Here is a 25546-nt window from a genome sequence, read left to right as displayed (position 1 = left end):
CCCCCCCCCCTCCCGGGGCCGGCCGCAGCCGGGGGCGGGGGCAGACCCGCAGAGGCAGCCCCCCCCCGCGCCGCAGGGCCGGGGGCCGAGCCTGCGTGACGCCGCCCCGCAGTGATTTGCTGGGGCCGCCCGCCCGGCCCTTCCCAAACTGCGGGAGCGCCGCGCCGCCCACAGCCCCGCCGGGCAGCAGCGCCGGGCAGCAGCGGGCGGCAGCGCGGGCAGCACCGGACAGCGCCGGCAGCCCCCGCCGCCGGCAGCACCGGACAGCGCCGGGCAGGTAAGCGCGGCCCCCCTCCCCGGGCAGCCCCGCCGCCGCGCTGCCCCGCTCCGGACCGGGCGGCCCCGGGGGCGGCGGCGACCCTGCGGGCTGTGCCCCCTCCCACGCGGGAAAGGGTCCCCCGCCGGCGTTGGGGGTGGCGGCGGCCCGGGAGGGGACACGTCGGGGCGGCCGCGCCTCCGTCGCCGGGAGGGTCCGCAGCCCCCGGGTGGGGCGGCGGGGCCGGGGGAGCCCCCCTTGCCCCTGCCCGGGCGGCGCCCAGCGGCGGGACGCGTCCCCGGCTCCCGGGGACAGGCTGGTTCCGGAGGGCGGCGGCCGCCGAGGGAGACGCTCTCCGTTTTTTCGCATTGGTGCGGGTGCCGCCCCCCCCCCGAAGATCGGGACTGCGGCATTCCGCCGTGGGCACGCCTGTGCGCATGCAGGCGGGCACCCCCAGCCTCCCCCCGCGCCTCCAGCCCCCGCGCACTGCCACACGCCTGCCCGCTGCCTGCCAGAGGGGCAGCTGCCACCCCGACGCCTCCTGCCCCTCGCAGAGCGGGCGCCTGCCTCGCTCTCCCTTGCGCAGGCACACGCTGCGTCCCCAGGAGCCCCCATGCGCCCCCCTTTTGCTGGCAGCCGCCCCCGAGCACAGCCAGGTTCCTGGGGCTCCTGGTTTCTCTCAGCCCATCAGTCTGGCTCTCTTCTTTCGCCACGCCTCCCCCCCACCACCTCCACCATACCCACAGCCCTTTTGTCACCTTAGCGTGTCACGGTGGTGGACACAGAGCTACTACCGTGGTGTGGGCCTGAGCAGGTGGGAGAGGCCATGCCAGAAAGCTTTGCTCTGCAAGGGTTGGAGTCACCCTAATGCTACCACCCCCGTGAGTCCTGTCCCTACGTAAAGCCCCTGGGGTCATGCAGGAGTGAGAGTTACCTGGCTAGCTGTCCTCCTGGCACCACTGTCCGGAGGAGAGGAGGGGTACAAGGGATCCAAGGGCTCATGAGCCTGGAGTCTAGATGATCTGGGTGCTTTTGCACGTAGATGGAAGGAAGCCCCCCTCTCTGGGAGCTTATTTGCACTGGTTTTCGGGAGGAAAGGCTGGCTGTGACCTAGATAGTGTCCCTGGACATTCAAAGACGAGTGGGTCAGAGCCGGGAAATGACAAAGCAAGGGACAGGGGCCCATTTCTATGACCCCAGAGGAGACTTGGGTAGTCTTCATCATGACTTGCCCCCATTTGCAACCTCTTGGTTGTCAAGACCAAACAGAGGAGAATTTTTCTTTCTGGCCAGGGTTTGGGACTGTGGATAGAGATTTGTCACAACTTCAGAGTGAGCAAATGGTTTTGGTATTTCCTCCTAGAACGTTATATGAAAGACCCAAAAAATGCTAAAAAGAAACATCCAGTTGGCTGGGGTGCAGACAGTTTATAGCTCTTCCCTGGAAGCTTAGCCGGGCTCAGAAGGAGCAAACTGGGGGTCTGCTCTCCGCTCTGCCAGCCTGGAGTCCCAAAGGGGTGGTAATTCACCTCCCCCTCTTGGACGTGGCCCCACATTGCCAGCCTGGAGGATCGACTGCAGGGCGCTCAGTGTGTCCTTCAGCCCCAGCATCTGCTTTGCTGCTCCCCCACCCTCTCCCTCCATTCCGCATGTCTGCGGCTAGATTCCCCATGCGGCTGCTTGGCTGGGCTGCAAACCTTTAATTGATTCCTCTCAGCTGGATTGGACTGTCAGCAGCCCTAGGGTTTTGACAGCACATCTGGAGGCCCTTTACCCATACGGACTGGGAGGCAGCCTGAAAAGAGACAGGCACCAGGCCAGGGACCCACACAGTGGACTCTGCCACCCCAAAACCCTTCCACCCTGCAGCTAGGCAGGTTCAGCTCAGACCCTGGAGACTTGGTGCCATCCTTCAGCAGTCTTGGCTCCCTGTCCAGCTGCCATGTCCCTCCTTCTCGCTGCTCTTGGCCCTTTTCCCTCACTGCATCACAATGAGTCATCTTTGCTGAGCTCACCCCCTGGAGCCGCAGGGGGGCTGGCAGGCCCGGCGCCCGCCGGCGCCAAGGGAGGGTCCCTCACCTGACAGCAGTGAGCCACAGCCCTCTGGCCATGATGTACAGGCACCGGGGGTGCATCCTGATTTCTCCTGCCCGTCCCTTGACTATACACCCACCGTGGGCACGGGGCAGAAGGTGGGGAGGGCAGCACACGCAGGCCTTGCTGGAGGCAGCTGCAGGTCTGTGCCATGCTCATTCAATGTCTGGCATGGGGGATCCAGACAACGAAAAGAGAGCGTGTCTGGTATTGCCTGGGGATATGGAAGGGTGATGTTGGCCAGACACACAGTGCCTAGTTCCCTAGTTCATCGCAGGACCAGCTGGTCCCTGTACAGAGGATCAAACAGCATGATGAGGAGCAGGCTATAGAGCATCATTTGTGCAAGAAGCAGACTGCCCACCCGTGCCACGTGTGCCCATATCTGCACCACCGAGTGCCCGCATCTGTGTGCCAGGGCAATGGCCTAGCTAATTTCCTATCTCTCCCTTCCCAGACTCCCCTCTCAGCGACAGCCACCGCTGGGCATCTCGGCGGAGAGATGAACCCCGCCGTCGGCATCGCTGTCATCCTGACAGGTACGGCTGGCAGACACGCATCTCCTCCCTGCTCTCCAGCGAGCTTGGCCCAGAGCAGCTGGGCGAGGGCCGGGAGGCTGCCTGGGCATCCCCAGTGCCTGCTACTCTCTGACCAACCCCTGCTTGCCTCTCCCAGTCCTCCAGGCCGCCCACTGCCAGATGATCAAGGACCTGAGTGCCTGCCTGCTGGGCCAGAGCCTCCGGGTGGACTGCCGTTATGAGAACAAAACCAGCAACCCCCTGACCTACGAGTTCAGCATCACCAAGGACAACAGGAAGCATGTCATCCACAGCACCATCAGTGTCTCCGAGAACGTCTACCGGAGCCGAGCCAACGTCACCATGCACAAGAACCTGGTGTGCCTCTACCTGCAGAGCTTCACCACCAGTGATGAGGGTGTCTACATGTGCGAGCTGAGGGCCACCAATGACTACACTATCAACCAGATAAAGAATATCACTGTCATCAAAGGTGAGTCAGGCAGTGGTGTGTGGTCTCAGCCCCTCCTTCCCACCTGTTCCTTGGCTTGGCAGGGCCAGCAGAGAAAACCACAACACCCTATAGCGACCCCAACTCCCCCTGAGCCCCATAAATGTTTCCCAACCCTAACATGTCCTTCCTACTGCAAACAGAACAGCCAGCCCCACAGATGGCCTCACTCTGCCCCATCTCAGACTGCTTACCCCCGCCTCCCTTGGGCCCCACCTTGGGCACATTGCCTGGGTGTCCTCCCATAGGTGATGCTTCATAGTCAGTCCCAGCAGAGGGGGCAAATCTGCTGGTGAAGGACTGAAGAGGTATGTGGTCTGGAGCGGGAGCACAGCGGGGATTTTCCACACTTACATCCCACAGGAGCAGTCCTCCAGTCACAGAGTCCTTTGTTTTACGTGGTGCATATCCCCTTGTCACCTCAGTCAGGCACAGGCAGCGTTATGATTTCCAGGGTCTGTGTGCCCCAAAAGTCTTTCACCAGTACATAGGCACAAGGTAGGAGGGGAAACAGAAAAGGAGTTGGGATGGGACTTGCTGCATTTCTGTGGCAGAGAAAAGGCAAGAACCTGAGTCCGAGTATCCCTTATAACATGCAGCCCAATCCCTATTCCGGGCGATTTCACTGCAGTTTTTCTCTCCCTCCCCATTCCCTGTCCTCACAGACAAACTGGAGAAATGCGCCGGCTTCAGCCTCTTGATCCAGAACACTTCGTGGCTCCTGCTGCTTCTCCTTTCCCTGCCTCTCCTGCAAGCCGTGGACTTCGTGTCCCTGTGAAAAGAAAAGTGCGCACGCACACACGCACGCACACACCGAGTACCCCAGCAAACCCACCTCCCCCACCAGAACGCAGCCCTTGGAAAGAGAAGCTGAACCATTTGGAACAAGTGAACTCTCTCTGTGTTATCTCTATATAGCCGTATACCTAATGCTAACCACCGTCCCGTGCCAAGACCTGACATCACACGCACACATGCCCTGCTCCAAAGCATGGTGGCGCCGCTAGGCAGTGTTGCTTCTCCCATCGCACCTCCCCGCTCAGTAGGCTGGCTGGTTTGCTCATGCTGGAGCCTCAGCCCCGCACAGCCTGCTTCTCCCATCCCTTTAACTTTCGGGGATTGCCTGTTCTCAGCTGGGGAAAGACAGCTAAACTGGCAGGTAAGAGAGAGAGATGATACGAGAGTGTGCGGACGGGTCCCTGTGCTGGGTGCTGTGCCCACAGCCCCCAGAGGGGACAGGGCTGCCGACACCCCTGACCCACCCTGCCTGCTAGCCAAGTGACTTACGGATTTCTCAGCCTGCTCCTCTAGCCCTGAGTCACCCTGAGCTGCCGCGATGGGGAGGCAGCACAAGGCGAGTCCTATCTCAGAGCAAGTAGGGAAGAGACAGAGGGAGCAGGGGAGGCACAAGTTGATAACTAGGCCTGGCCAGGCTGGGAGAAGAGAGGGGAGCAGGTCTGGAAGACGCCCGTCAAATGCCTCTGCCACCTAAGGGCTCTTCTGGGGCCCTGGGAGGGAGCTCACTGCAAACGTGCTTTGGCAACAAGTTTTTCCTAGTCTGTTTTTTACAGCTGAGCTGGAAGTGAGGCCTCCTCTAGACATCGTCTGGTACCTTTGGGCTGCCCAAGCCTGAGACACCGCTTACTCTCCCCAGGAACCAGCCCTTAGCTGTGACGAGAGAATTGCTGCCAGCATCTGCTCACAGTGGAGGCAAGCAGAGCCTCTCTGAGCTAGCTACAGCCCTGCCTTTGCCCCTGCTCCCCTCCCCAAGGGCCCCGGAGCTGGATCTAGGCAGGCTGGTGGGGAGGGGGCTCCCTTATGGGAGCGTGACGCCAAGGTCTCCTCTGCACTGTCACCCTGTCTTCCCCAGGAAACATCTGGAGGCCCCAATCCTTCCTCATGGCACACATTGCGGTGCCTGGCCCTGGGTGGGCTCAGCAGCCTTCCTCCAGCACAGTCTTCCTCCAGTCCCACCATGCAGCTGGAAGAAACCCATGTGCCCCCTCTCTTCTCCCTCCTCCCTTTCAACATTTCCCTGTCTCCATTTAAGGGCAGAAAAGGGCCTAAGGGCAGCCCAGCTCTTGGCCACCCAGGATGTTCCCAGGGGTCAGCAAGAGTGTGGAGACGGACACCAAGCAACAGCCCACATCTGCCAGCCCAGGCCTTCTCCAATGCCCCACAGGACCCCGAGGAGCCAGTGGGCCTGCTGCTCTGGTCTCCCTGAAACCTGGCGGCTCCTGGCAAGGAGCATCCCAGTCAGCCATGGGGAGAGAGACCGGAGGGCTGGCCCTGCTGCACCCTCCCCCAGGGAAGGGCACGGGGGCAGGGGAAGGTGCAGGCAGGAGCATCCGGGTCCATGGGGTGAACCTCAGCCCTGCTGAGCTATCCGTGCAGCTGCTCCCCACTCCTTGCTCTTCTCCAAACACCGTGAGCTGCTTCCTACCCCATGCCCACCCCTGCCTGCTTGCTTGCTGTCTAGTGCTGCTGAGGCCGTGTATAGCTGAGGTCTGGCTGTGCCCAGCTCCCTGGGCTTGCTGGTGAGCGCCGGGGCAGGCGCAGAGCCCAGCCGGCAGAGCGCAGATGCGTCTCAAATCTCATTTTTTTTGTGAGCATTTGTAGTTGTTTCCACAGCTTGTCGTAAAAGAAATTCTGTTAAGGGGGGAAAAAAATGAACCCTACAAAAAGCAACAACAAAAAAACTTATTCTCCAGGAGTGTTCCTCTCTCTGCACAATAAAGCCCTGGGTAGTGTGTTGGAGCCATGGTCACCTGTGTGTGAGGCGGTGCGGTGAGAGGCCTTGGCAGGGCTGGGCTCCAGCCTGCAGTGAGGTCAGGGGCAACCTGTGGCCTCAGCCTCCTGGCTCGGGGGGACACCCTCCCAAGGAGCCCCCACCATGCCTCCAGCAGCCCGAGCCCTGCAGAGAGAAGCAGGCAGGGGCAAAACTTGCTTCCCCCGGGAAGGGTGACCTCCTCCTGCCCATCTGGAGTATGGACCCCTGCACCCAAGCCCACTGCTCCCATGCCATCCCTATCGCCCCCACTCCATCCCGGAGGCTCCCCCCTCACCCCATTGTGAGCTCAGGGCCAGGGCTGTCCACCATGCCGGCAGGGAGGCAGAGCGGGGTAGTTACAAGCGGGCACCCCATGGCCAATCGTGGCCCAGCCATCCTCTGGGGAGGGAGTTGCCGGGGCTGGGAGTGTGTGTGGGGCTGGGTGCGCAAGCGTATCCCGCAGCTCCTGGCCCCTGGATGGTATGCGTGTCGTGCCAGGGACCTTCCTGCACGCCCATGCCTGCACACTGCCTCTGGCACTGTCAAGGGTCCCCGCATCCTCTGGAGCAGCCATGCACTGCTCCCTGCCCAGGGTCAAGATCCCATGCTGGGAGCCAGGGACCATGGGGTAGGGTAACCCTCAGGTTTGGGAGCAGGGTCCTGCCACCACACCCTTAACACCACTGGTCACCCTGTAGTAGCCTCCCTGAGTGACGCCCAGATGCATCCCTCGTGCGATCCTCCCTGTTTAAGAGCTTGAGCCAGACAGGAGGGAGGAAAATGCCACCATAATTGCATCCCTTCTAATTATCCTCAGCAGGTGCTCGATGAGTAATGGCCACCCAGGTGCCTGCATACCATGTGGCTGTGCCGCCCTGGGCGGGTCAGGCATCAGGGAGCGGTGCCGGGTGGGTGTCCTGGTGTCCCCATGGAGCCACAAGGGGTGGCTGCCCCTGTGCCCACACTGCCATGCTGGCTGCCCCATACCCACCTTTGCTGCAGGCTTAGGGGGCTCTTCTCCCTACAGCTTGCTCCAAGGGGGCCAAAACCCAGACCACCTCTTCCCCTGACCTCAGTGCTGTGCTCCAGACCTTACTGGCAGCCATGGGCTCCCTCTCTTACCCCTCTGCCATTCTTTCACTTCTGGACCTCCATCTCTGTCCCCAAATCTCTTCCCTCCCCACACTTTCCCTCAGTTATCCTTCTTCATTCCCACAGTCCACCCACCTCTGCAGCCTCTCCTCCCAGCACCCCTTTGCTGTGGGCCACCAGCCCCCTCAGGTTCACGTCCCCTTTAAGCCTCCCCGAAGCTGGAATGCAAGAGGAGCATTTCAGTGCCCTGTGAGGTCAGATAGAGACACTATATTTATCTAGCCAGTAACCTGAGACATGAATTTCTGCAGTGGTGTTTTTACGCGGCCCCACAGGCCTCCGGCTCAGCCCCCTCCGGCCATTGCGTCTGCTCCCTGCAGGGTAGAGTTGCTGAGCCGTGGGGCGGCCTATACCCTGCAAAGGGCTTGGGTGCTGCCAGCCCTTCCGCATCGCTCACTCTCCTCCGGCCCCAGGGGAAGCGGCTTGAGGAGGCAGGATCAGCTCCCCGTGCTCAGTCCCGTGGGCATCACTCCATGACCAGCCTCTCACCCCTCACCATGTCGGCCTCATGCCCCTGACCAGCCACTGGCCATCTGACCTACCAACCCGCATGCAGGTGAGTGGAGTGGGTGCCATGGGGACGCTGGCCTCAGGGAGGGGGATGCGGCATCAGAGACTCAGAGGTACCATCAAAACTGCCCCCCTCTTCCTTTGCCTGGGTAGAACCTCTGGGGAGAGGTTTGCCATATCTATATCTCCAGAGAGCAGGTTCAGAGTTCAGGCACAAAAACTTGGCAGCTGTCTGCCAGCAAGACGCGCTCTCCGGCACCCTCCTTGTCCCCCAGCGTGGGCAGAGCCGCATGCCTGGGCACTTCCCTGGGGTCCCTTCTTTTTTTCCACCTGCAGACGTCAAAGCAATAACGTGCCCTGGGTCTTATGTCAAGGTTCCCCGTGGGTTTGGGGTTTTACCACCTGGGGGTGGCCCAGGAGGGGTGACTAGCAGGTTTTGCAGCTGGGTGGGTATGTGTCAGCAGCACAGAGCGTGAGTCCAGGTCGATGACTCCCTGCCAGCACATGTGGCCTGAGATTGGAGGGTTCTCAGGCCCAGCGGCTGGTAGGGGAAGGGCCCTGGTCAGGCTGGCCCCAGCTGCATGTGTGACCTTGGGCTGGTCCCGTCGCTCTGGGGTATGCGAGTGGTGTGGGGGCAGTGCTGGAGCCCGGGTGACTTCTCCCAGAGTGCTGGAGCAGGCCTGGGAGAAGGGCTGCTGGCAGCACCCCAGGGCACTGGAGTCTCTATCTGCTGACCAAAGACACCCTTTGTGTGACTCCAGCCCCTTTCTTCCCTTCCCTGAGCAAACACTTCGCAGCACATTCCCCCCAGGGCAGCTTGGGGCCACCCTTCCTAGAGGGAAATGCAGATACTCAGAGGGATCCCTTGCCTTGTCCCCCTCAGGGAATGGGCAGGAGGCTGTCCCACCCCTCTGGCACTGTCAGGTGGACACGGAGCCCCTCTGCCCCAAACCACTTGCAGGCTGGAGTAGGCAAGGTGCTTTACACAGGGTCCCCTCTATGCCTAAGCCGTTGCGGAGGGCTGGGAGCTCCCAAATAACCTGCAGGCTGGTACATTGCGTCTCCGGGGACAGGGGACACAGTTCCAAGCGTGCGTAAGTGAGAAGCAGCTGTGCTGTAACACCTTGGATGGAGCCAGTGCTGTGTAAGCTGAGCCCACTCTGGGGCTCCACGGCTGCCAAGGGGGACAGCAGCTACCGGACCACAGGCAGGAGGGCTCCAGCAGAGGCCAGCGGCTGGAGGAGGAGCAGAGTCTCTGCTCCTCTGCCTCCATGGTGAAGGGTTTGCCTCCCAGCTTTGGGCTGAGCTTCCCATCAGGAGGACTGCCAGAGCTGGAGGCCAGGGCAGAACTCCCCAGCAGCCCGAGCAGCCCCGCAGTGCCCTGGGCCCTGGGTCCCTGGTGCTGGCTGCTGCCTGTCCACGTGATGGCAGACCGGACATTCCTGTGCCTCAGCTTCTCCATGACACCTCGGGAGGATGATGAGGGTGCAGGAGGCCTGACTCAGCCATGCCAGCCCCGGGGCTTTGCCAAGCAGTAGGAAAGCTCAGCGCTATTATGGGCAGGGAGGGGCCAGGCAGGCCAGGAAGCGATGGGAGGAACCAGGGTTTTCTCACACCCCCTCAGCTTTTCTGGCTCCTGGCACGCTCTGCTCTCCGGCAGCACTGGGGTGCACTCTGATGAGACATGGGGACTTCGCAGCGCAGGCAGTCCTAGCAGATGCAGCAGTCCTCCGTGGTAAGACCTCTCTTCCCAATGGGTTAGCTGTTGTGTCTTGGGGCAGGTTCCCCTTCCTGGGCCCCACATCCCTCCATCGGCTCCCCTGCGTCCCCAGGGCACATGCTGCCCTGTGGAGACCTGTCCTGCTGCCAGAAAGCACCTGCTGCCCTCCCACTCCCAAGCCAGTGGCTCTCCCAGGGGCAGAGGCGCCCTGCACACACCCACGGGGAGCTGCTGCTGGTGCCGGCGGTGGCACAGCACAGTGGGAGGGCACAGGCACTGCTGGCAGTGGGTGATGACATGGGTCTGTCCCAGCACTGAGGTGCCTGTCCCAAGCCCAGATCACCTCTGCTGGCTAGGGGTACAGGGAGCAGGAGCGGCCCAGCGAGGGTCCCTGTGCCAGGTGGCTCTGTGTCCCAGCAAGGCAGGCAGCCAGGTGTGTGCTCCCTGGAAGCAGAGGGGCTCCAACACTCTCACTCCGGCACCCATAGGGGGTGCCAGTCCCTTGGCTGGGGTCCCATGGCCCTCGGAGCAAAATTCCCCACTATGCATGTCAAATCCTGGCTGGCAGAACCACTCCTGGACCCTCCCAGTGCTGGCGAGGGCAGCCGTAGCCTGGCCAGGAAGAGCCGTGTGTTTTGTGGAATCCTTGCCTGGGTGCAGATTATTCACCCCTCAGCCTCTGTTCCCAAACAGGTCTGTGTGCTCCACCTTGCTCTTGCTTGTAAATAGTTTCCTCTCCACTGCAGGATGGTTGTTTCCTGGGGAGTAACAACAGTAGCCAGGATGCAGCCGGCTGGCCAGAAAGCCAGGCTGCCAGCCATGAGGCCGCTGCGGCTGGGTGGTGCTTCTTACCACTGCCTCCTAAAAGCAGTCCTGGGGCATTTCCATGCCAGGTTAGATGGGCAGGGGCGGCTGGGGGACCTGACACCACAGCCACCTCTCCCCCTGCCCCAGGGTCTCTGGGGCCGAGGGCGCTCATCCCCATGATGCATGGCTCCCTTCTGCCTCTCCGGTTTCATGGGGATCGCTTTCAGCTGCCTGTCATGGAAAATGCAGGGCACACGCACTGTGGCGGCAGCTGGGAGGCTCAGGGTGGCGCCCGCCCCTGCAGTGACATTTGCAGAGGGGTGCTGCCAGCTCTCCTGGGCGGGGGGTCCCACTCAGGGCAGGCATGCCTGGAGACTCCTGGGCTCTGAGCAGGAGTCTGGGTCCCCTCCAGGGTCAGGCAGGGAGTGATGCTGTGGTGACTCCTCTTGCTGAGGATCCAGTGCCCATCCCCAAGCCTGGATGTGCCCTGCGTTCTGCCAGGGCTGCACGAGGGCCGGGCCGGGCACTGTTTCGGTCACCTCCTGGCTTGGAGCTGGGCCAGAGCCCTCCCCAGCTGGGCTGGGAAAAGCCTTTGTCTCAGGGTCATCTCCTGGGTGACTGGAGACTCTTGGAGCCACATGAGCCACTGTCCTGCCAGGGGAGGGACACCAGGCACCCAGGGAGCAGAGCGCCAGCAACACCAGGACAGAGGAGCTCAGCTGGGGTCCTGCCTGCCCTAGTGCCAGCCACAGCCCCAGGACAGGTAGGGAACCAGCCATCAGCCTGCTAGCATGGGAGCTGAGAGTGAACTTCCCCCTGGCTCTAGATAGTCTGTGTTTGCAGGCACTGGAGGCTTCTGGCTGTCACACTGCCCTGTCCCAGCTCTGGGCTGGCTCAGTGTGTGCTCTGGGCACCTCTGTCCCTGTCCCCCATATGCTCCTCTCCTGCCCCGTGCCATGGGGCAGAAGCCACCAGCTCCCTGTGGGGACTGAACGCCGGGCTGTCACCCACCCATACAGGCGGGCTCTGCCCAGCTGGCGGGGGCACAGAACCGCCTCACCAGGAGGACTTGCATTGGCTTGAATTGCTGATGAGAGGCTAGCAGGGCACAGCCGCAGCAAGGAGATGGGCAGGCTACTTGGGTGGCCAGGCCCCTGCAATGAGGGGATCTCTGGCTGTCCCCACAGTCCCCCAAGGCCCCAGGGTGGTTGTGGCTGCTCCGAGATCTTCACCCACTGCCTGATGCCAGGCACCAAGCAGGGACCAGGGATGGTTGGAAGGGACTCCTGCGCTGACTTCCTGACCTTGCCTCAATTTCCCTCTCAGCCAAATGAGGTGTGTGTTAGCAGTGAACTGGAAATGCCAGCCCCCTGCCAAGCCCTGGCACTCACTTTGAATAACCAGGAGAAGGTGCTGGACTGGATCAGTCCATCCTGCCTGCCTATCTCAGCCAGAGTTGGGCCTAAATATCATGACTGTAACCAGGCAACTGCCTCCCAGCTGGAGGAGGCACTGGGGACACCTCTCCAGCTCCAGGAGTGGGGCAGCCATGGGACAGTGTGGCAGGGATGCCAAGGCTGGGGCAGAGGTGACTGCTGCAGTCCCTTGGCTTCAGCAACTGTGGGTGCCGGGATGCTGGGTGCCTCTGACTGTGCCCCAGGGCTCCCTTCTGTGGTATAAGGTGCCCAAAGGCACGTGGGCAGCAGAGTCAGCTGGGCCCTGCTGTCCCAGGCTCTCCAGGAGGGCTGGCAGGTGGCAGGAGCCATGGCCACACTGCACCCCACAGCCCCTCCTGCACCCTTCATCCCCTGGGTTCCCACTGTTGCCTTCCCACCCCTTCCAGCATCTCCGGGAGACACAGGAGCCAGCAAGCTACTAGGTGGGTGCTGGTGATGGGCACCCCATTGTGCTGACCATGGTCCATGGAAGCTGATCCCTGGGCTCTTCTCTTGCAGTCGATGCCTCCAGGAGAGCCTGCTGAGCCCCAACCTCCAGCATGTCCCAGGTGTCCTCCACCCTGAAGCGGTACGTTGACTCATCCCGCTATGTTGAGACCACCTACAGCAAGGTGCCCAGTGGCTACAGCTCCTACACCTCCTATGGATCCACCTTGGCCACATCCTATGCAGACAGCGACAAAATCGGCTTCAAAACCAGCTACTTGGCCTCTCCCCGGTACCACCACACAGGGCTGTCCCCAACCAGTGGTTATGAGAGTAGCCGGCTGCCCCTGTACCCTGACTCCAGCATCCGCCTGAGCCCCACATACATCCACACCCAGACCCAGCCACCTGGCAGCAGGCTGAGCGGGGGTGCATGCTACACCTTTTCAGGGGCCCCCAGCAGCCCCCCAGGCTACCTGCCCACCACAGCGTCTCTCAGCCGTCGCAAATCCATCAGCCACTCGGACCTGGCACGGGAGTTTGCAGGGCTGCACACCTCGGACAGTGCCTACGCAACCACCCCCGGCCCCCTTAGCACCCGGGGCTGCCAGGAGCTCAGCACCCTGCAGGGTCTCTACAAGGCTGCTGCGCGCTCCGACTATGTCCGCGGCTATCTGGAGAGCTACGGGAGGAAAAGCGGCCATGGCAGCCTCCCCACAGGTCCCCTTAGCTCCCCAGAGGCCACCCTCGGCTCCACCCTGCCACCCTCAGGCACCCACTGCACCAGCCAGCCCTGCGAGAGGAATGATGGCTACTGCGACGTGCCTGCCCGCGACCCCTTGGTATGTGGTGCGTACTGGGGGTGGGGGACAAAGCTGTGCTGCAGTGGGGTATGTGGTCCGCGCCAGCTTGCACTGAGCTGGGGAGCCCGAGGCACCTTGCATGCTCTCCCTGGGAATCTTGGTCTGTTGCTCCATGCCTCGGTTTCTGCATCTGTGCCACACGGCTGCTGCTGACCCTTTGAGCCATACTTGCTGCCACAGCAGTCCTGGGCCAGAGCTGCTAAGACAGGCGTGTGCAGGCAGGTGGGTGTCCTCTGAGGGGCTGTGCTTTTCACTGCCTGCACTGCTGGGAGCACAGCTCACGAGGCTCCCCACGGATGCCTTGTGGCTAAGGGTGCCCATGTGCTGGCAGGAGTGTGTGTGTGTTGCACCTTTCTGAATGTGTGCGTGACAGCAGGTGATGGCACGTGCAGGCAAACTCAGGCCCCCTGTGCGTGCAAACCTGCATGGGTGCACACCGTGCACCATGTCCCTACACAGCTGACTGTGCCCACACCCCCTGCCCTCTGCTGCCTCCCAGTCCCAGCCCAGTGCCAGGCCAAAGAGGGTTTCCTGCTGCCTCGTCCCAGCTAGAGGAGGTGACATGACTGGTCTGGGCACTCGCCTTGCTGGAGACACCCAGCTGGGAAGGCTGGTTTGCCTGGTGCTGGCTCTGGCACAGTGACTCGGTGTCCAGCTGCTGGTCAGGTTTTTCACTGGTGCCCTGTGATGCCTAATCCCTGGCACGGTCTATTGCTGCCATCTTGGGGCCCTGTGCCCCAGCCCCAGCATGGGCCGTGGCAGCCAGGGAAGGAGCAGTTTCTCCATGGCAGGGGCTGCTTTGTACAGCATCACACGTGGTGGCAGGCACTCGCTGCCCCAGGCCAGTGCTACACAATCCCCAGAGCCTCAGCCCAGGCCAGGAACAGGCATCACACACACAGGCCAGCTCGGGCACACAGGGGAGCAGCCGGGTAATTTTCCACTCAGTTTTCCTTCCAAGATCTGGTTAGGCTCTGCCCGCGTTGTCTCACACTCTTTTTCCAGTCAGCCTTCATTCATCCATGGTGGAGGCCAGCCTGCCCAGTCTTCCCTGCAGCTCTATCCCCCCAACGTACACCAAACCTGGAGGATAAGGGCTGGGATATTCTTTTCTGCTTCCCTGCGAGTAGAAGCAGAAGCTCTTTCCCTTTCCAGCCAGTGCTGCCACATCCCTCCCTGTGCCCAAGGGCCTGGGAAAAGGGCTGTGGGAGCAGCCTGGAAGCAACCTGGAGGTCTGGACCATGCCCTTGGGCTGGGGAGGCACAGCTGGAGGCACGGGGTAGGGACGAGAGGTGGACACTCCTGCCCACCACGTGCCTGAAGCTGGGGCTCAGCAGGAAACGTCTCCCCGCCATCCGTCTGGAGCCAGCCATCCTGTTCGTGGCAGGGCTGGCTCCCCTCTTCCCTCTCCCTGGCACTCACTCAGGTTGTAAACACCCACCTGAGCCCCCAGGCATGGGAGCAGGGTCCATGGAGGGCATGCGGCATCATAGCCCGCTGCCAGCGTCTTGCCTGCCCCTTCCCCAGCACCCTCCACCCCAGAACGAGCTGCACCATGTGCAGCACCAGCATTACCCTGCCCTGGTGTGGAACCCCCTGTGTCCAACCTGCCTAGTCGCTGGCCCCAGCCCTGGGGCAAGGGAGCAGGTTGGGGGACCGGGGTGAGTGGAGGAGGGAATTCCTGCCTCCCCCTCCCACACCAGGCCCTGGTGGGGGGGACAGAGGGGGGGACCCAGCACCCGCCGCCAGCCACGGGCACTCACTAAAGCCCTTGCCACCACTGCTAGGGCAGGGGTCCCCACGCCCAGATGCCCACACACCACTTCAGTGTGGGTGCCAGCCTGCTCCCATGGGATGGCCATGGCGCAGCAGGGGCTGTGCTACTGCCTAACCGCAGCCTTGGGGTCTGCATGCGAATGCAGATGGGCCTTCCAGCCAGGACTGGTCGGTGGCAAAGATGAGCAGGGCTTGGCAGCTGGCACAGGGTGCTGGGGTGGGCACCATGATGGGGTGGGTGGTGAGGCTGGATCAGTGACATTGGCTCAGGTTTCTGTGGTGCTTTGATGGGCACACTTGCTATTTTCCACGCCTGTGCTTTTTTTCCTCCCTTTCCCAAGCTGGAAAGCAAATGTACCGATCGTAAAACAGACTTGGGTGCCTGTGGTCGTGCCAGGTGCCGGAAACAAGTGCATGTTGCAGCCCCAGCGCTGCCATCGGTTCTGCCCCATTACCCAGCCCCGAGGGCAGTGCCAGCAGCACCCGCTCCTGCCAGAGCCAGGGCATGGCAGGGCTGGCTCAGTGCCTCCTCCCTTCCCTTCTTCCCAGCTGCCTTCTGCCTCTGCACCACATGAACCACTATCCAGAGGAGTTTGCAGCCAGGAGGCAAGGATGACCACATTTGTTCCTACCCATACCATCACTTTATGCCTCACTTTACCATCCCGCAGGGCAAAGGGAGGCATGTGCAGCTGCAGTGAGTGGCTGTGCCTGCCGAGCCGCCGGCTCTACACAGGGCTGTGCTGGCTCCCAGGAAAGGCAGGCTGGCGGGGGGCAGGACCGGAGCTGTGCCGCCCCATTAAGCACCCTGGGTGAACATAGGGTCAGAAGGCCAGAGCCACCCACAAAATCGCCGGCAGCTCTCTGCAGTCCCATCCTGAGCAGCTGACATCTCTGGCCTGCAGCCAGTCCTGGCCCTGCAGCCAGTCCTGGCCCTGCCTGCCTTCATGGTGCCAACTGGGCCTGTGGCAACCTCTGCCCATGGCAGAAGGTCACCGCTACAGAGGGGACAGCTGAGGGCAGGGAGCTGGCTCTGGGTGATGCCATCCCACTGCGGCTCCCCTTCTCCCTCCTACTCCAGCCTTGCCCTGAGAGCCTGCATGCCGCTCTGGCTGGAGGGGAATTTGGTCCTTGGCCCAGGGCACCCAGTGTCACCAGGGCACAAGGCTTGGCACGGGATGTGGCTGAACGCCACCCCCCTTGCCATGGCAAAGTGCTCCGCCAGCACCCTGCACAACCCTCGGGGTAGGCTGTGCACCGGCGCAAATCCTGCCCCTCGGCCTGCCACCAGGCTGCAGGGCAGGGTAGTGGGAACCCTGGCTGGTGTGCACAGCACCGGTATAGTGGTACGTGCACTGAGGAGCTGTGCCATGGCCCTGGGGCCCAGGATGAGACTTGCAGGGGCTGCGGGAGTATGTTGCAGGGCACCCGCGCCATCTGTGCAAAGCCGGTGCGGTGTGCGCCCCTGTGTACACTCTGTGTCCCTGTGTGTGTACGGTGTACACACAACAGGTCGTGTATATATATACACATGCGCGCACATGCACGCAGGGATTACAACAAGCATCCTGTTGTGATGCAAAAAGCCCTGGCCCTGCAGATGAATAACGCTGCAAGATGCCTCCTCAGATATTTTTGCTGGTGCCAAAAATAGTCTGTCTTCCTCCCCCCGCAGTCAGCCCCTCCACTGGCTGTGCTGAGCTCACACCACGGACAGGGAGGCTGCATCTGCAGCAATTAGGATTCAAACAGCAGCCACTGGCTCTGGCTGGGGGTGTATTGGTGGGGGCTGGCATAGGAGGAGAGCAGCCTCTGCTTGGTGCCTCCAGTCCCCTTGGTGAAGCTGGATGCTCTGGCTGTCCTCAGAGCCTCCTGACTGCACTCCCTGCCTCCATCACCCATGGAAATTTCCCTGAGCAGGCAGGTAAGACACCTGGGCGTGCACAGCAGTTGCAAGCCTCCGTCACTTACCCTGCTGCGGTCAGCGGGGTGAAGCAGAGGGAGACGCAGGACTGGGATGCAGGTCACCTGGGCTCCCTGCCAGCCTACACAGCTGCCCTTGCTGCAGGAGAAGAGCCGGAGCCCCGCCTGCTCCGTGCCTCAGTTTACCCAGAGCTCAGAGGGGAGACACCAGATGGGGTCTTTGCTCCATACAGGATTTGGGGAGAGTTTTTCCCCAGAGAAGGAAGCAAGGCACTGAAATACTCTCTGAGCTCAGTGCCAATGAATCCCCCAAAGAGAGGGGCATGCACTGTCTGCTGTTGCTCAGTTTCCCCAAAATGGTACTGCCCACGAGCCCAGCACTGGCCCTGCAGGGAAGGCACATGCCTGGGAGTCCCACAACCCTCTCAGACAGCACTCAGCACCTTTCTGGGTACAGGGACCCCATGCACCCACATGCTGTGGGAGTGTCCCCGTTTTACCAAGCCAGTTTTGGTGAGTGACCCCTGGCTGGGGCAGACCCACTCTCTGCCAAGTGCCTGCCCAGCTTTCTGGCCAGTGCGGTGCTGGCAGCACAGCATGTCTGGGTCTGGGGAGCGCATCCCATCAGCCCTGGTCCCCAGGAGCCAGGAGCATGGGGGAGCCCTGGGGGAGCAGGCACTCCTCCAGATGCTGCCTTGCATTAAGTGCCCTATTGCCCCCATGATGCCAGTGTGGTGCTGGCATTGGGGGACAGGCACCCCAGCGCGCGGGGAGCACCTCTGTGGAGAGTCGCACAGCTGCGGCATGCTGGTGGGGTGGAAGGGATAGATGACTGCACTGGGGCACTGCCCGCATGCTCCCCAGAAGCCCTGCGGTGCCCGGGGCCCTGCCACCACCACGGGCTCGGCATGCCGGGAGCGTGGCCATGGGCACAGCCGCCCCTCGCGGGCCCCCTTGGCTCTCAGCTCAGCTGTACCACGCGGTGCGGCGGGGGCTGGCCGTCACGGAGCCCGGCTGCCGCCTCTCCACCCATTTGATGTCAGAGCCGCTCAGGTGCCGTCAGCCCCAGAGCCGGCACCGGCTCCGGCACTGCACGCCTGAGCACGGCAGTGCCCGGCGAGGCCGGACACCTGACCCTGTGCCCCAGGCCTCAGCTGGCCTGAGGTGAGGGGTGCCCACCCGGCACCCCCTGGCAACCCCCTACCCGCGGCTGGCCCTCGCCGTCTCGCTGTGCCCGCGAGGGCCATCATGAGGGACTCCTACACAGTGACGTTGCCCGAGGAGCCCCCCGCGCTCCCTGACCTTCACAAGGACCTGCGTCCCCGCACCTCCATGCCAGGGTCCCTGCTGGTCTCCACCTTCGTCGGGCTCGTCCTCAACAAGACCAAGGTATGAGCCCTGTGGCTGCCTGCAGCCCCTGCCCTCCGGCTTGGGGGCAGAGAAGGGGGTGCTGGGAGGGGGTGACCCCTGCCCTTGCCAGGGAGCATGGGGTACCCCATGGCATCCCCCTTGCTGGAGGATGGGGTGCTTGGGGGTGGGTGCCCGTCCTGGCTGGCTGTGAGGCCAGGGTGCCCTGGTGTCCTGCGGGAGGGGCAGGGAGCAGGTGAAAGCACGTGCCAGGATGCCCGGGTCCCTCTCCCAGCCTTGTCCCTGCGGTGACCTTGGTCAAGTCCCTGCACCCCAGTCTGCAAACTGCAAGGAAGGGGCTCCTGGCCATGCTAGCCCCTTGGCAGTGTCACCAGACTGAGCTTGGCTGTCCTTGGAGCTACAGTGCCAGGCAGGTCTCCCTCTGTGGGGATAGCAGAGGCAGGGGGCATGGACATGGAGGGCAGGGTCTGGGCACTTACATAAGTCTGGCTTCTCCAGCTCTCCTGCTGCCAGGCACTTGGCATGTGGACCCAGATGGGGCAGGACAGTCTGGATCTTGTCCCCTATCCCCATCCCCTGTCCCCCGTCCCCCTCCTGCAGTGCAGCCTCAGGGACTCCTCAGCCACCACTGCGTGAGCCAGCTCTCCTTCACCGCCTCTGAGCAGCGCCGTGTCCTAGATAAAGCCCCAGATGGGCGAGGGGGATTAGCTGGAGTTGAGTCACCATGGGGAGGGAAAACCAGGGAGGGAAATAAGACGGTGCACACAGGCTTGCACCACGGTATGGGCGCACCTGGTGGTCCCCCACCCCAACCCTCCCCTGGGGATGCTCCAGCCTCTTGGAGGGCAGCCCAGGTCCTAGCCTGGCCTGGCAGTGAGCAAATGCCATGTACACAGGGAGGTTTGCACCCACATAGGTGGGACGCTCTGGTCCCTCCTGCCACGTGGCAGGAGCTGCCCAACCAGGGCAATGGATGAGCAGCGTCCTGGTGGGGATACCTGGAGCACACTGGGGCAGCTCCCAGGAGTTGCTGCTATCCCCCCAGCACCGTGACCTGCCCTGCATGGGCATGGGGACATGAGCAGCAAGCCCTCGAGGGATCGGCCCATCCAAGGGGTGTTGGGACACAGACCCACCTCTTCTGCTGCCTGCTTGGCCCCATCTGCTCAGGGACCAGAGCCAGGCCAGCTCCTCCAGCCGCAGTGTGGCACTGACCTGCCACAGCCTGCTGGCACCCCTTGCCCAGCTGAGCCTGCCCTCTGGCCTGGGGGTCCCCACGCAGAGATAAGCAGTGGGGTTGCCTGGTACATTTGCACAGCCAACCCCTGGCACTGAGTGTCGTGGCCGGCTGTGGCTGGGGACAGCCCTGTGTGCTGAGCACTCACATTGCACACGGGGTACCCTGTTGGTCCGGCAGAGCCATGTGCCCCCACAAAAGGCATCTGAGTCCCCACTGGTGCTGGTCCCCCCTGCGGTGGGTGATGCCTGCACTGTCACTAAGGAGCACGTGTAACTGGATCTGGGTTATTTTGGGCTGCTGTCAGGGCTGGGTGCTCAGCACCTCCCACACACACACCAGCTGCTGCTATTTTGGAGCTGCTGGGCCCCCTCCCCTCCTCTCCTCCTCCCTCTCCTCATGCCTGGGGTGGGCTGCTGGGGTGTTTGCCTAAGGGTCCTTAAAACCTGGTCAGGCTGGGGACAGCACAATTGGCAGTCAGATCCCGCAAGCCCTCTTGGCCCCCCACCCTGCTCCAGGCATGGATCTGGGGAGGTTCACCCCACCACTACCCTCTGCACCAGGCTTGCATGCAGAGCTGGGGACAGGACCCCTGGGATCCCACTACTCATCCCCACCAGCACCTGATCCCCCACACTGGGAGAAGGGTGGGCAAACCTGTGGCCCGCCCCAGATCCCTCCATGCTCTTGGTCTCTGCAGCAAAGAGTGGCGATGCTTCCTGGCCCCGGTGCTCAGCTGCACATGCCCATCTCTGCTTGGCATGAGCCTGCCCGGCTCAGGGAGTGCCTGGGGCTCTGGAAAAGCCCTGTGGCACAGGCACAGCACAGCCAGGCCAGCGAGTGGCTGAGAAGACACCACTGGTCACAAGCCACATTCCCAGGGCTGACTGCCACAGGGCTGGGCTCGTACTTTCCCAGGTGGACTTTATCCTGCAAAACATCTGTGCCAAAATCTAGGCTGCCCTTGTGCGGGGTGTCCCGAAGGGGACACCCAGCATGGACAAGGCAGGCAGTGGCAGAGCACCATGCACCTCCTGCAGGTATGGGGCAGGCATGGGGCACTGCCACCCCCTGGCTTCCTGGGACACAGGGCTGGCAAGGGCAGGCAGCAGTGGTGGCTGGCCTGGCCTGCAGCCCAGGGCATGGGGCAGCACTGTCTCCAGGCAGGGAGAACTTTGAGCCCTGTGCATTGCCCTGGGCCAGGGAGCTGAGCAGCAGCAGCCAGGCAAGCAGGATGGGGCAGGCCAGCCGTGGCTTCCCACTGGGTCCTCTGCCGTGGTCCTGTGTGCAATCGGTGCAGAGAGCAGCTGGGGTGCTGGCTCTGCCCATGATGCCCACAGAGGGATGCGGCCTCTGCTTGCCTTTGAGGGTCTGTTGCACGTGGATGCCCGTGGCACCATGGCCTCACTGGGCTGCCCACAGCCATGGCCAGCCTGTGCTGGGCACTGTCTCAGCCCTGTTCCTTCTCTCTGCAGAGCTCCAAGGCAGTGCAGGGGCTGACCGGCCTGCGAAACCTCGGCAATACGGTGAGTGCTTACCCAGGCACCTGGCTGCACAGCCCTAGCTCACACCATGCTCTTCTGCAGGCACATCTGTGGGGCAGTGGGGAGCCCCGTCCCTTTGCCTCACCCCCAGCACCCACACTCACACCCCAGCAGCTCCCTGCACCCCACTCCAGATAATGCTGGCTGAGGAAGGGGTTCCCATGCTCTGCACTGCTTCGTCCCTATCCTCTGCCCTCCCACCCCAGGTGTCCCCCTGCCACTGCCTGCTTCCCTCTGCCTCCCGTTGCCATGGTTTTCTCTTCTGCCTCCCCCAGTGCTTCATGAACTCCATCCTGCAGTGCCTGAGCAACACCAAGGAGCTGCGGGATTACTGCCTGCAGAACCAGTACCTGCGGGACCTCAACAACAACAGCCGCATGCGCACCGCGCTTATGTCAGGTAGCTGTCACTCACCAGCCCCTGGCTCCCTGCAGCACATCCTTGCTCCCCTGGGCCACCCCATGTCCTGGGGGACCTCCACCCAGAGGTCGGTGCTTCTTCCCAGCCCTGCTGGGACAGGCGCTGTGTTGTGGGTGCCCAGCCAGTAGGAGGATCAAATCCTCCCTCTAGAGGGGCCGGGGTTGGCCACAGGGACCTCAGAGTGGGGTGCTGAGCTCTCCCCTGGAGGGGACGGCAATGCCATGCCCCTGGGTGGGGCCAGCTGCGCTGCTGACCTGCCTCTCTGCCCACAGAGTTTGCAAAACTGATTCAGCTGCTCTGGACCTCGTCCCCCAACGACAGCGTGAGCCCCTCCGAATTCAAGACACAGATCCAGAGATATGCCCCCCGCTTTGTTGGCTACAAGTAAGGGCTGTCGGTGCAGGGGTGGCAGGGGGGAGGGGGGAGCTGAGCCCCTGTCACTGCTCACTGGCTGTGCCCTGTGACTTGCAGCCAGCAGGATGCACAGGAATTCTTGCGGTTCCTCCTTGACGGGCTGCACAGCGAGGTGAACCGTGTGCTAGTGCGGCCACGGGCCAGCACCGACACCCTGGACCACCTCCCGTAAGTTCTGGCTGGGGCAGAAGCAGTGGACAAGCCCCACGGAGGAGCTTGCTGCCTTCAAGCCCAGCCCAGGGACGGTGACCATGCAGGTCCCTCTGTGCTGGGTCACAGGGACTGGCATCCCCAGGCCACACTCAGTACCATGCTGTCTCCCCAACCTCTTGCAGTGATGATGAGAAGAGCCGCCAGATGTGGAAGAGGTACCAGGAGAGGGAGGACAGCCGCATTGGTGGTGAGCAGTGCTGAGGGGAGAGGAGGGCAGGGCTGGGTCAGGAGCAGGGCTGGGAGCCAGGGGTCTCATCCTGCTTTGTCCCATCCCCACCAGACCTCTTTGTTGGGCAGCTGAAGAGTTCACTGACCTGCAGTGAGTGTGGCTACTGCTCCACAGCCTTTGACCCCTTCTGGGACTTGTCCCTGCCTATCCCCAAGGTAAGGGGTCCCCACCAACCCCCAGTCCCCTGCCCCACACACCCTGTCCCTGACCCGTGCTGTGCTCCCACAGAAAAGCTACGGGGAGGTGACTCTCATGGACTGCCTACGGCTCTTCACCAAAGAGGATGTGCTGGATGGGGACGAGAAACCGGTATGGGGTGTGGGGCACGGTGACAGGTGGGCTTGCCTGGGTGCAGGCTGGGCCCCTTTCCCACCATGCCTGTGTTGCCAGGACTGTGGGTTCAGTTCCTAGTGGGGCTGGCTTCTGCCCTCACCCCTCTGTTCATGCTGTTTGTCTCCCACAGACATGTTGTCGCTGCAAAGCCAGGACGAGGTGCACAAAGAAATTCAGCATCCAGAAGTTCCCTAAGATCCTGGTGCTTCGTATCCTTCAGGCAGAGGGACAGGGTCAGAGGGTGCTGGGGGTTCGGGGCAGGCAGTTCTTTGCAAGTTCCCCTTTGTCCCTTGGCTCCTTGACATGCCCCCCCAGACCTGAAGCGCTTCTCAGAAGCCAGGATACGAACAAGTAAGCTCACCACCTTCGTCAACTTCCAGCTGAAGGACCTGGATCTCCGGGAGTTTGCCTCGCAAACCTGCAGTAAGTGCCTGGCCCTGTGTGGCTCCAGCACAGCTCTGGGCACCCAGCAGCTTCCAGCAGGGTCCCTGATGTGCCTCAGGGTGCTGCAGCCTACAGCGGGTGGCAGACGCACGGCGAGTGGGAGCCACAGACATCCAGGGTGCCAGTCCCTCCCAGCTCCATGCTGGCAAGTTGGGGGACAGCAGGGCAGCAGCTGGCACAGCTGAGCACTGCCCTTGCTCTCCACAGACCATGCCATTTACAACCTCTACGCTGTCTCCAACCACTCGGGCACCACCATGGGGGGACACTACACTGCCTACTGCAAGAGCCCTGTCTCCGGCGAGTGGCACAGTTTCAACGACTCCCGGTGAGGCTGCACATGGGACAGGGGTGGCTGGAGGGTTGGGGCAAGCAGGGACCCCCTGCCCAGGGCATCCTGGTGGCTTGTCCCCATTACTCACAGCACGTCTCCCCATCTCCACAGTGTTACCCCGATGTCATCCAGCCACGTCCGCAGCAGTGATGCCTACCTGCTCTTCTATGAGCTGGCCAGCCCATCCTCCCGCATGTAGCCAGCCCTGCCTCCCCGGGGACCCCTGTGCTACCCCTCAGAACCAGCCCCTCCAGGTTTTGGCATTTTGCCCCCCCAGGTGCAAGAGGGAGGTGAAGAGGAGAGGCCCAGAGGTGGCTGCAGCAAGAGGCTGGAGGTGGCCAAGAGCAGTCCCTGGGCAAGGACACCCCAGCTCTGAACTGAGGAGGGCAGACCACAGCAGGGCAGTGCCCAGGCAGCTCAGGCACCTCCTGGTCACTGGCATTTGGTTTTTACCTTGGGGTACGTTCTAGGTGTTTTTTTTTTTTGGTGTGTAATAAAAATACTGAGCAAGGGACTCTGCAGGCATGGGGCTGCCTTGCCCCATTGACTCAGCCAGGACCTCTGCTTCCCTGGGTGAGCACCCAGAGCTGGGGACCCAGGAGAGCCTCCCTCATCCCTCCTGGCCTCTTGGCACTCCTATTCTGCTTGGCCATCCCAGAGGATTCATGAACTGCACCTGGCCTCCTTCCAGCACTTCCGAACCTCCTGGCAAAGGACCCCAGCCCTTCAGTTGCCTCTGTCCCATCTCAGGCAGCATGTCCCCACCAGCTGCCCCATGCACACTCCTCAAAGCAGCCTGAGTTCAGGCCCAGTCTCATGGACAGGAGGGAGGAAAATATTTTGTGGAATTTATATGTATTTATAGTGGACTTTGCTCAACCTGGAGCACCCCACCGCTTCCTGCTTCTCCAGGGACTTGTGCTGGGGGATGCTTTGGGTAGGTTTTTACCTGCCTCCTCATACGACGGTGCCTTAAACCATTTAGGGGAATGGGAGGCCATTGGGGTGCATAGGAACAACCATCCTGCAGAGGAGAGGGACGGGAGGACAGTGGCTTTCTGGGACCATCTGCAATTGGGGCTTTCTTCTCCCTGCAATCAGGAGCCCCCCTGGGTGCCTGGGTGTGTGTGTCCCCACACGCCCTGTTGCTCTGTCCTCCAGCTAGCAAATGCCAGTGGCCTTTTTAGCCTTTTCTCTAACTTATTCTCCTCCCCATCCTGCCTTGCCTAAGGTGCAGCAGGAGGAGAGATGGGCCCCACCCAGCACAATCGCAGTCCCAGCCCGCAAGGCAGCTATGTCCAACTCAGCAACCCATCCTGCTTCGCCCTCACTGGCCCTGCGGGCACAGGATGAGCACTCTCACGCCATGAGCATCCCACCCAGCCCCGGGGCATCCTGGCAGGGCTTGGGGTGGGGCAGGCCAGGATGGGGGGCTGCCCACGGCAGGTACCGGACTGGGGCAGCGTTGCTGCTTGGCAGGTGGCTTGTTTACTGTGTAAGCAAGATGGGCGGGAAGTGTCTCGTACAAGGGAGACTCGTGCAGGAATAAATTTTAGCTTGAACAGAGTGCTGTGTACATGTGCTTGTCTCTGGGCGGGCTAATGAGGACTGTGGCTCCAGCAGTGGTAGGGAAACCGCCACTGGTGACGGAGCAGCCTGCCGGTTCGTGGCTCCAGAGGTCCAGGAGTACCCACGCCCTGAGGCTTGCCTGGAGGGAGACATAGGTGCAGGAGGCAGTCCCTCTTCTCTAGTCACCTGCAGTGCCTGGAGGCAGAGAGCGCCTTTCTTCCTCCTCCAGCCCTGTGGAGCTCCCCAGTGCCCATGCTCTTCCCCCAAAGCCCCTGAACAATGGCCCCTTTCTCCCCTGCTTAGGGACGAGACAGGCACCGAGGCATTAAGGGGCAGCAGGAATGCAGGTGGCGGGCCTCGGGCACCCAGTGCTGGGGAGGTGCAAGGGAAGGAGGGACACAGCCAGCCCAGGCTCCCAACGCAGCCCCTTCAGTGCTGCACTGCACCAGTGGGAGCCCGGAGGCAGCAGGCAAACCAGTGGCCCCTCCATGTACCCAAAAGTAGGGTCCCCAGGAGGACAGGCTTCCAGCAGGGCGGATGCGAGAACACCTTCCCCTTTAAGACTCTAGTTCTCTGTGCCAGAGCCTGACCTCGGCATCCTCAGCTGAGCTGGATTAACGGGGGAGGGGGAAGGGGCCTGCAGAGGGGACTGGGGCTG

At 62.2% G+C, this 25546-nt stretch overlaps 2 protein-coding genes across 5 annotated transcripts; both read left to right on the top strand.

Moving 5' to 3' along the window:
• Positions 1-142: 142 nt before the first annotated feature.
• On the top strand, positions 143-6136 carry THY1 (Thy-1 cell surface antigen). Of its 2 annotated transcripts, XR_012664055.1 has the most exons (5): positions 171-277; positions 2808-2889; positions 3026-3361; positions 4045-4538; positions 5430-6136. XR_012664055.1 is itself a non-coding variant. In XM_075116049.1 (4 exons), exons 2-4 carry the CDS (start codon positions 2853-2855, stop codon positions 4155-4157), a joined length of 486 nt encoding a protein of 161 aa, XP_074972150.1. In that variant the 5' UTR covers positions 143-277; positions 2808-2852; the 3' UTR covers positions 4158-6136. The 2 variants fall into 2 exon arrangements, 1 of the variants encoding a protein (XP_074972150.1); XM_075116049.1 differs by having other exon boundaries at positions 143-277; positions 4045-6136.
• A 1499-nt stretch (positions 6137-7635) lies between these two features.
• On the top strand, positions 7636-24885 carry USP2 (ubiquitin specific peptidase 2). 3 transcript variants are annotated; one of them, XM_075116046.1, is made up of 13 exons: positions 7636-7857; positions 12294-13063; positions 20864-20914; positions 21208-21331; positions 21625-21736; positions 21824-21934; positions 22102-22166; positions 22260-22363; positions 22437-22517; positions 22672-22750; positions 22857-22964; positions 23193-23313; positions 23431-24885. In XM_075116046.1, exons 2-13 carry the CDS (start codon positions 12335-12337, stop codon positions 23516-23518), a joined length of 1773 nt encoding a protein of 590 aa, XP_074972147.1. In that variant the 5' UTR covers positions 7636-7857; positions 12294-12334; the 3' UTR covers positions 23519-24885. The 3 variants fall into 3 exon arrangements, with proteins under 3 accessions (XP_074972147.1, XP_074972148.1, XP_074972149.1); XM_075116047.1 differs by lacking the exon at positions 7636-7857 and adding an exon at positions 9436-9546; XM_075116048.1 differs by lacking the exons at positions 7636-7857; positions 12294-13063 and adding an exon at positions 17819-18172.
• Positions 24886-25546: the final 661 nt, after the last annotated feature.

Source organism: Phalacrocorax aristotelis, chromosome 22 (genome assembly GCF_949628215.1).
Source record: "Phalacrocorax aristotelis chromosome 22, bGulAri2.1, whole genome shotgun sequence".
NCBI lineage: Eukaryota > Metazoa > Chordata > Aves > Suliformes > Phalacrocoracidae > Phalacrocorax > Phalacrocorax aristotelis.
Note: the sequence above shows the minus strand (reverse complement) of the source record. Positions and strands in the feature narration are given on the sequence as shown.